This window comes from Hydra vulgaris, chromosome 06, assembly GCF_038396675.1.
Source record: "Hydra vulgaris chromosome 06, alternate assembly HydraT2T_AEP".
NCBI lineage: Eukaryota > Metazoa > Cnidaria > Hydrozoa > Anthoathecata > Hydridae > Hydra > Hydra vulgaris.
Window position 1 is genome coordinate 565001 of NC_088925.1, and position 10991 is coordinate 575991.

Consider the following 10991-nt stretch of genomic DNA (forward strand, 5'->3'; position numbering starts at 1 on the left):
AGTTTGTTACACACCAACCACTTAACCATCTTAACCAAGGTATGATGGCTCGCATTTCACTTGCTCAGAAATCTAAAGAGTTATTGAAAGAGCCTGAATCGCCAATGCCTTTAACAGAAGATGAATTTTATATGTGGCAAAGCAAAATTAAAAAACAGTTAGTATTAATTTTTGCAACTTTGAGTGGAAACTATATAATTAAATTTCAGTTAACATTATTTATCAGATATTTGTTTTAAAGTTTTGTATATGTTTTAATTTATTCAATGTTTTATATATGTTTCAATAAATACTATGTTATTAATCTTGTTAGCTTACGTCTGTTTCTTATATAAAAAGAATTGTCAATATATTTTTTTAAATAATGATAAATCTTAAAATTATCCTAATATACTCTTAACCCATCTCATTTTTTTAAGCTTACTGCAAACTCATTGCAGTAAGCTTAAAAAAAAATTGTATTAAGTTTAAAAAAAAAATTTGTATTACAAAGATGTATTACAACATTTTTGCAAAACAAAATTTATTTGGCTTTAAAGTAGTAATTTATTTTTAAAATTTTAAGTGATGGCTAAGACCCAACAAACAATCTGGGTGCACAAGTTTTTTTTAAATAAATAGTTTGTTGAATCAAAAGATGTTGTTTAACTTCGAAAGGTTTTGCAAGAATTTACTAATTTTTTTTTCTTATTCTGATTCACTCCCAATAAGGCTGCAAGCAACCACTATTAACTTACTTAGAAGAACTACTTACTAGAGGAGTTACTAGAAAAAAAGAATAGAGTTATAGAGCAAGGAAACGGTTGACAGAAGACTTAAAAAGTTGAAATTTGTATGAATCAGGAAAACATGAAGATGGGAGAGAGTTCCAAAGGGTTAAAGTGCGGGGGAAGAAGCTAGATGAAGAAAAGTTTTTAGACCATGCAGGGACAGATACAGTAAAAGAATGAGACTTTGATGAATGACGAGTCAAGCAAAAAAGAGTTTTGGTTTATGGAACTAGAAATAAAACCTCCTTTGAGCAGTGGCCATGATAGTATTTGTAGAAAAGAGAAAGAGAGGCAACTTTACGACAATGCGAAAGAGACTCAAGCCTAGCAGATAGACCGGGTCCAACTACGTTTACAATGCGTTTTTGAACCTTGTCTAGAAAAGAATGAGCATTGTTACAAGAACCAGCCTAAATATGACAACAGTATTCCATAAAAGGGACGAATAAGAAGTTTGTAGAGGTAGAGAATATCATCAGGAGTGAGAAAATGGCAAGCAAGATAAAGAGAAATAACCTTAGTAGATGCTAATTTAGCAATCGATTGTATATATGGTTTCCATGAAAGGTCAGTAGTAAATAATCCAACAAGACATAAAGAAGGGGACTCAGTGAGGTTGCCATTCATCAATAACGGACTGTCAGCAGTACTGCGATAGTTGTTTGCACTAAATAACTGAGTTTTGCTAAGAGGAACAAGAGGTAATATATCATACAATCATGGTAATATTAGTAGTAAAAGAAATATTTTAATTTTGTTGAGGCATAAAGTTTGCCTATCAAAGCAGGTTTAACTGTTGCTTACAAAATAGATTTGCATGCTGTCTAAAATAAAACGGGCATTTTTATAAAAATTAGTCTTAGATACAATAACAGTATTTCATCAAAACAAAAATGAGGAATTTTTCAGATATAAAATAGAATCAAGTTAAGTAGACAAAAAAAACTTATACTTGTTTACTTTTGCTGTGGTTTAGGTTTAGGTTACTACTTAAAAATATGTAAATTGAAGACTCTGTAACCATGTCATTGTGATAATGAATTAACTGAATATTCTAATTTTGTAATATTTAAAATTATTCACTACATGCTGCAAAGCCCTGTCAGTAACAAATTGTTTTGTGTTAAACATGGTTTACCTGTGTTACATATATATATATATATATATATATATATATATATATATATATATATATATATATATATATATATATATATATATATATATATATATATATATATATATATATATATATATATGTGTGTGTGTGTGTGTAACACAGGTAATATATATATTGGTTACATATTGGTTAGCATGAGGTTTAAAAGAAGGCATAACTTTTTTAAATATATTAAATCATTTTTTTTTGTCCATGAAATCACACAATACTAATTAAGATGGTAAACAGTTTTTTTATTTATGTAACAATTTTTAAACAATGAATTTATTTTTAGATGTTCTGTGCAAAAAAAATTAATAAAGGGCTATCTAAAGTTTTGAGCAATTATTAAGGATGTTTAAAAATTTTAAACTAATAAATTTTAAACTGTAACAAAAGGGTAATATATCTGTATATATGTATATACAAGTATATATGTATTTTCTTTTGTTTAATGTGTTTTACTAAATGTGTTACTGTTTATGTTTGTTTATTATGTGATGTTCACTATTTATCTCCTTTAGTGATCCTCGTTCTAGACATCGGCACCGTAGTTCTTCTCGTGATCGTTACAGAAGTCGCAGTCGTAGTCCTTATTATAGAAATCATAGTGTTTCACCAGTTGGTTCTAGCCAAGAGTATAAGAAGAAAAGTAAAACAAAAAGACGTCGTCGTGAATCTTCCCAAGAAAGTGGTGGCGAATCAAGTAGTGTAAAGCATAAACCACGCTCTGAAAAAAGACTTCAAAAAACTGATTTAAAAAGATTTGTTCCAGATCACATAAAACGTGAGCTAGATGAATTTGAGTTTGATAATGAAGTAGAATTTGATGAAGAAATGCTCAGTTTAAAGAAAAAAAAAGGTAAGGTAAAAAATAATGAACATTCAGTTAAAAATACTAAAGATTCCTCACCAACTACAGTTTTGAAGTCTTCTCCTGAAGAGGATAGTAATCTTACTAAAGCATCAGATGATTTTAATGTTGAATCTACTGAAAAAAAGACATTGACAAGTAGTGTTGTAAATAATGCAACACAGGAAAATTTAAGAATTCCAGTTGTTGGCGAAACTATAGCACCAAAGCGAAAAACGAGAATAGTTAAAAAGAAAATTATTCGTGTCATTAAAAAAAAAGTTCCTAAGAAAAAGGTTCCTTTATGTCCTGACAGCTCTGAGCAACTTGCAAATTTATTAGAAGTAAATGATTCAATTAGTAATGAAGTTTTAGGGAAAGATGTTTCTATTAATGGAGAAGCGATACCAAAAGTAGAACTTGATAAAATTGAACTTGTGTCGGAAGATAAAAATAAGAATTCCAATATTACAGCTATTTCTGTAGTATCAAACAGAAAACCAAGTCAAAAGTTTGCTGAAAGTGATGTTGCCCAAAAAAGAAAAGTCTCTCAGAGTGATAATAAAAACATTAAAAAAAGAGTTGTGTTGCTAAAAAGTACTCAATCAAAAGCTGAAGAGGTTGCAGCAGAGGTTCTTGCTAAAAAAGAAGCAGAAAAACTAGCCTTAGCCCAACAAGTAAAGAAGGCATGTGCCTCTTTTCGTAAGGACCAATCCTTGACTAATGACATAGAGGAGGATGGACTAAGACAAAAACGTGAGCGTCGTGAGAAATATCTTCTTGTTAAAGAAAAAAGGTTGGCTAAAGAACGTCAATATTTAGAACAACTTAAAGCAGCTAAGAAAGATTCACAAAAAGAAAAAAAAACACAAGTTCATATTTCAGGTGAAAGTAGTAGTGATGATGACGGAAAAATTGAAAAACGTCCAGATCAAGAATTTTACAAACCTGGAGAGAAATTAAAAAGTATTAGTGAAATGTCAAAAAAACGTTTACAGCAAGAAGACCAAATGAAGTCAAATACTAGAATGGATCAAAATGAAAGTGATGTGTTAAAGTCGAAAATATCAAGTTTGACCGTTATCACTGCTAAAAAAATAAATGACAGAGCTTCTGACGATGAAACAATAATCAGCAATGAAACTAAGGATTCTCGCAGGGTTGTTTGCATAGAAAGCAATAAACGGTTGCTATCCTCTGAGGTTGCTCTGCCTAGTGAAGCAAAATTAAAGAGTTGTTTGCAAGGTGATTCTATTCGTCCATTGCGGGATGAATCATTACCCGAAAAAAGACTTAAACAAGATACAGATAGAGAGAAACGTCGACATATACGTTGTGAGACTCGCAATGATGTCAGTGACTATCAAAGAAGTTTAAAAGCAGATCAAACTCGGCGCGAAAAATCTAAAAATGAAAGAAATGATATGTCACGTGTTCAGGAATTAGAAAGAGAAAGACGATTAGCAGTACTTGAGAAAGAACAACTTGAAAGAAAGTTAAAAAAAGAACGAAAACTCAGAGAAATCATGGAAAGAGAAAAATTACAAGCTGAATTAGTAAATAAGGCAAGTTCTTTGAATGCAGAAAACAAAAACAAAAATATATCTGTGGAAAACTTTGAAAATAATTCTGAAGCAGAAGATTCCACTGACAGTGAAATAGAAAAAAAATCTAATAAAAAAAAATCAAAGAAGATAAAAGAAAGAAAACGAAAACGAAAGGTAAAAATTTAATTGCATCAAGTTATTTATACATTAAGTTGTATTTTAGCTAAGAAAATCTGAAGTTTTATATTTTATATAAATAAATTATTTAAAAAATATTAATTATTTCACTAAATTTTTTTTTATCTCTGTATTTTTATTAAAACCCAAATATAATGCTACAAGGTGTATCAAATTTTATTAACAATATTTTTAACTAATTGACAAGTAACTGTATATACGAAAATAATAGTATTGAACTGTATCTATATACATAATTTGCAGAACATATAAGTATAATAGTATTGAATCGTATATAGGAAAGTGATAAGATAAATGTATATCTTTATTGCTATAGCGAGAAATGCAAGAAAACTCCGAATCAGAAGACAGTGAAGAATCTAGTGTTTGTAGCAGTGAAGATGATCGTAAGAAGAGGAGGAAAAAAAGAAAACACAAGAGTAAACATAAAAAACACAGAAAGAGTAAAAAGCATAAGAAGAAAACTAAAAAAAAGAAATTGAGAAAAGATTCAACTGATAAGGTAATAATTTGCATATACTTAATGGTTTATATCTACTAGTTCGAGGATTAACAAGGTAATTAAAAATCTTTTCAATGTAGTTTACTAAATAATAAAATCTGTAACCTTTTACATATGCATTCTTGATTTGTTTTGGTGTTAGTCAAGTCATATTAGATTGGTATTGACAGTTCTAAAAAAAATTTACTTATAAAAACTTCCTTCAAAAACCTGACAAAACAAGGTGTACTTAAGTATAGGCTCTATGTGATGACACTTTTTCAGCTGGTGGACAGTATTCTGAGGTATAAAAAAGTTTCTGATCTGTTCTAATAGATTTTTCTTTGCATAACAATATTTGTAATGTTGCAATACAAAGAGCTGCAATAAATTTTTTTAATAATAAAAGAATGTTTAGGTATAAGATATGATAATATAAATTAAGTATCATTTAAAACAAACATAAAAAAGAAACTTACAAAATCTTTTACTTTGTAAGATAATTTATCGTTTTAAGCACAGATCAGTTTTGCCGACTTTCATTGCCTTGTTTCAGCAAATCATATATAAATGATGTTAGTATAATACAATGTTATAAAGTATAATACAACATGATAGCTTTTGTGGGCCAGTTAATAGGTATCTCCAAGGCTAATGGGGATGAATTTGGATGACTGTCAATGTCATCCAAATTCATCCAAATGAAAAGTAGAAACAAAGTTTATAAACATAAGTTGTTATAACTTTAAGTGACTTGTATTTATAAAAAAAAATTTAAAATTAGTTATTTTTAATTTAATTGACATAAATAATAAATATACAAATGAATAAAATTATTATCATAATTATAAAATTCACTTTCAGCGAGGCTGCAAGCAACCACTGTTCAAATCATAAGTTATTAAAAAGTAATAAGGAGAGTTAATAGGCAAAAAAACAGCAAACTAATAGTGCAAAAAGTACTAATTGTATGATTAAGGAAAATTCGAAGGTGAAAGAGAATTTCTTGGTGGGAATCTAGCGAATAGTTAGCTTTAAGCAATTTTTGTTTTCTTTTATTTTTGTTTCATTTTGTCTTTTACTTCTTGAAAATTATGTATCTGCTCAATAAAAAAAATCTGTATCTACTCATTAGCTACATATGGTAGCTTTTATATTGTAACTTATTGTTTAGGTTGTTTTGGATAAAAACGATCTAAACAATAAGTTACGATATAAAATAATATACGTTAAAAAAAGATATAAGCATAAGCAAAAAAATAATAAACGTTTGATTGGTGTAAATAGAAACCTGGCTTCGATTTACTATAATTCGTGTTGTTTACTCAGCCGTCTGCGAATATCGAAATATATGTATATAAATAATGAACAATAGTAATAATAATAATAGAATATTAAATGTTATAAATATGAATAAGTATCATATATAAATAGAATGCGAATTTTTGATAGCTTATCGTGCGCTTTTCTAGCTAGCGATTCTCGCGGCCAAATCGCTGTCATTATCATTTCGAATATCGCTAACTAGTCGTTAGCCGATTTTCCGCTTGGTTTTAAGTATTATTGTTTGAGGGGAAAAGCATGAAGAAACATTTATATTAAAAGGATGCAACTTTCCTGAATCATGAGTCACCTTGAGATTTGTCAAAAATTGTATCACTTGTCCATTCATCACAAATTTAATCGTTTAATTTTCACGGGTTACTTGGATACAACAATTAATCAAACTCAAACTATTTCATATTAATAGTACTGTTATAAGTTTATAATTTTTTGATTATCAATCCAGTAAATCTTGTAAATTTAAATACAGGTCTGTTAGGCTCTTCTAAAAATGGTTTTTATAGGATGTTTCGCTAATATTAGGCTTCTAAATTTACTATGACACTTGTAAGTAGCATATTTTTTTTATCTTGTCTTCTGGATTTGTTGATAATAGTGCATAAAGGTAATTCTGACCATCAGTTTACCTGTTTATAAATGTCTCAGGTATAATTCGACAGCCTAAAACAAAAGTGGCCAAATTCATGTTATGATTATGCTTTAAGCCGGTACACCCCCTCCCCCACCGTTTTTATTCCCACCCTCCTCTGTATTAAGCACCTAAGATTATTTGTCATAAACAACGCTATTAAGCACATTAGTAAACACATTGTTGCAATTATGCTAGTAGACACGGGTTTTATAGCAAATCTTTTTGTAACAAGATATGCAAAATGAATAAAAATATAGAGTTTAAAACAATATAAATGCTAAATTAATTTATAAACAAATTTTCATTATTATATTTATATAAAGTTATTAGTAGTTTAGTTTCCTTTTATCGCAATAGGAAGAGAATAATGATGAATCAAACAATACTGAAAAAGCAGTTGTTGAGAAAGCTTTTTCAGACAGAATTATCTTCATCGACTGATATCAATCAAAAACATTCATATTCTATATCTCTTAAATTTTAAAAAAAGCTAATTTTTTATATAAAATTTTTTGTTCCTGTAACTTTTTTTAAATAAAATAAATGTGCACCTTGTTTTGCAAACTATGTGCGCTTTTTCGGTGTTGTGTGCGTCTGTTTCTTGATTAACGTTTGTGATTCACGTAGAACGTGCGCGCAAATGTGCAAATTGGGGTTTATAGGCTTTATAGCCATCCCCTTTGAAAAAATTTCACATGTGAAAATTTTACGTATGAAATTCACGTGAAAAATAATATTTGAAGAAATTTCAATAAAGTTTCATATATATATAGTTCCACTTTTTTTTTAAAATACATTTGCATTTAAAAATAAATAAAGTGGTATTATTCTTTTATTTTATTAATTTTTTTTTTTTATATTTTACTTATTTATTATTTTATTAATTAAAATTCTTCGCTTTTTTCATATATTCATTAATTGTAGTATTTCTTTATAACCTTTTTATAAATATATACAAAAGGTTTTATAAATATTTTCAATGCCATATTTGTCGTAATCAACTAGTTAACACGTTTTTATGGAAAATCTTTTAGCGACCAGTGGACTATTTGCAGAATGAATAAAAACTAAAAAATAAAATTTTAAAGAATGTAAATCCTAAATTAATTTATATGTGAACTTTTATTATTATATTTATATAATATTATTAGGAGTTTCTTTTTATCGCAATAGGAAGAGAGTAACGATGAATCAAACAATACTGAAAAGGCAGTTGTTGAGAAAGCGTCTTCAGACGAAGAATTATCTTCATCGACTGATATCAATCAAAAACATTCAGATTCAGATAGTGAAAAATCAAGTTCTTCTTCTGGCTGTGAAAGTAAAAAAGCAACCTCTCCTTTAATTAATTCAAATGCTATTTCTAGTGAAAAATCTAGTTCATCTGGCTGTGAAAAAACAACTTCTCCTTCAATTACTTCAAATTTTTTGGATTCAAAATCAAGTTTGGAATCAATAAAAGACCGTATTACACCAATATCTTCATTATGATATAGTTTAACATCTTCGGAAAAAGTATAGTCTTTTTTATTATGATCCAGTTGTAACTTTAATTTACTTAGATGTTATGCTAGTCATGCTATATATGTGTATTAACACCGGAATATTTTTTATCAAAGACGGTAAAGTACTCACGCTATAGAGTTAGTGACGTGCAATGAACAACATGTTTTGAAGAAAAATTTTAATAAAAAGCTCTTATTTTTAATATTAAGTGTCATTACTTTTAATTTTTTTTCTTTTTCTTTTACGTAAAACAAAAGTGCACCTTGGTTTACAAAGTGCGCTTTTTATGTAATAGTCTTTTTGTTGTTGTTGTTGTTTTTTTCTTGTCTGTTCTTTAATGGACGTTTGTGATCCACATAAAAGAACGTGCGCGCAAATGTGAATATTCGAGTTCATAGGGTTTATGGTCATCTGTGAAAAATGTTCATTTGTATATAATTGTACTTTGTATTTTTAAATACAAGTATGGAAACAAGTTGTAAAATACTTTGTTTAATTTCTCCACTATTTGGTGGCGAACATTGGTAGTTTTTTTTTTATGCCTAAATTAAGCGTTTTTAGTTGTTAGTTTTTTTTTAAATAGTATATTATTCCTCTATGTATATATATCAGCTGTTTCCAACCTGTGGATCGCTTGAAAATTTGAAAGGAGTCGCTACTAGACCTCAATGGTTTCTTTTTATCGTTTTAAATTTAAGTAAAACTCTGACTACAGTTATTAAAATGTACTTAATTATAACTCTATAATCTCAACTTTAAAGTTAATATTTCAAATGTGTGTGACTCTTTATTTTATAATGAATATTGCGCACTAAAACTACTGTGAAGTTTACAATATTTCAATCGTGCGTTGTTTTTATGCTTTAGTATGCTTTTCGCAATTAGGAATCACTCTCGATCAAAACTTTAATGTTGACATTTTGTAGATTTATCGTATATTTTTTCCTTTGCAAATATTAAATAGAACAATTAATTATTTTGTAGATAAATTATTATGAATCGATTATAAAAAAAATATGGTCTCTATGATTTAGGAGTCTTTATGGAGAATTTATGGTTCATTATCATTAGAACTATATTTTTATAGTTAGGGTCGCGACAACTTAGCAAATAATATTAAGGGGTCGCAGATCGGAAAGGTTGGAAATTGCTAATATTTATTAGTCGGAGAGAATTACGAGTTGACCCGGACAAAAACAGTATAAAGCTGAAATTTTGTATAGAGGATGAGAGTAAAAGAAAGCCCCGTTGATTGCGGTACGGGAACATCCTTTTGAGGGCAGAAAATGGTCCAATTTTGACAGCATTAAAATATCTTCAACTATATTTTGTTAAATAGAACTTTATACTGATCAAGATTTATATGAAAACTATGGCTTGAAAACAATTATTTTCTAAGATATTTACGTTTGAAAAGTGTAGAAGCCGCACAAAACTTCATTTGATTCTTAGTTTTCAGTAGATAAATTCTTAACTACGAAAAACCTCATAAAAATAATTTCTCTTGTTTTCATAACAATTGTCTTCTATGAAGCATTTTCGTATGAATGGAATAATTTAGTTCTACTACAAAAAAAGTTTGCGTCCGATTGAAATGTAAAACTTACAAGTTAAACGTTAATTGTTACATGTAATAAATCTTAACATTCCTAAAAGAAAAAATGAGTGCTATTTGCGTATTCTGCAAGCTTGGCTTCGACAAAGAAAGTTACATCAAAGTATATGGATAAGGTCTCAAAAGATTGGTTCAATTAAGGAAAGAAGGGAGTATGAATGAACTATGCAGGCTATTAAAATTTGTTTAAATAAACAATCTTACAAAGAAGATTTTTCGCCAGTTTGTTAAAACTTCAGTTTGCACATAATAACTCATTTTCATTAATGCAATTTGCTGAATCATTTCTAATTACTCACTTATACGATCGAACATGTTTGGTTGTATAATTGAAAAATAAAACTATTTGAAAAAGCCATCTATCATATTTCGTGTATGAACAACTTCAGGCTTAAAACTAAAAGCGATAACCAACGCGAACGTTCATTAGCTGCCGCTGCAAGTATAATTAAGAGCGAAATCAAAGAAATGGATGTGAATAAATCTGTATATCCGTCACTAGAGGATATGGGCTATATTGAATATGAACTGGGTTCCAAAGAGTTTACAGCAATTTCTAAGCCATTTAATTTCTTTAAAGCTTCTAAAAATTAGTTTAGGATAATGCGTTGCTCAAGCTTTGCGACCAAGATCTATGATAGCACCAATTCCATTTGAAATTGGTGTAGATATTGATAAATCTTTTGGAACTTTTCTGGATCACCTTTATAAATTTCGATTTTCAATATCCTCCGATGAAGAGAAGTGTTCAAGTTATCTGCTGCAGTTAGTAAAGTAAATGCTGCGCAAGAAAAAGAGCAGAACTTCCTACATTGGGCGGCTGACAATGTAGATCACAACATTTGCATATTGACCAGAAATGCAACATTTCACGGAATGGGTTTAAT

At 28.7% G+C, this 10991-nt stretch overlaps 1 protein-coding gene across 2 annotated transcripts in view; it reads left to right on the forward strand.

Moving 5' to 3' along the window:
* LOC100201689 (E3 ubiquitin-protein ligase RBBP6) overlaps positions 1-8691 on the forward strand; it is a 40321-nt gene extending 31630 nt beyond the window's left edge. Inside the window, exons 14-17 of one of the 2 annotated variants that reach the window (XM_065798901.1) lie at positions 1-157; positions 2454-4503; positions 4844-5029; positions 8157-8691. The exon at positions 1-157 is cut by the window's left edge and continues 98 nt beyond it. In XM_065798901.1, coding sequence (XP_065654973.1) covers positions 1-157; positions 2454-4503; positions 4844-5029; positions 8157-8474 — 2711 coding nt within the window. In that variant the 3' untranslated portion in view covers positions 8475-8691. The remainder of the gene's footprint in view (positions 158-2453; positions 4504-4843; positions 5030-8156) is intronic. The other variant, XM_065798902.1, reaches the window with a different exon arrangement.
* The last annotated feature ends 2300 nt before the right edge of the window (positions 8692-10991 follow it).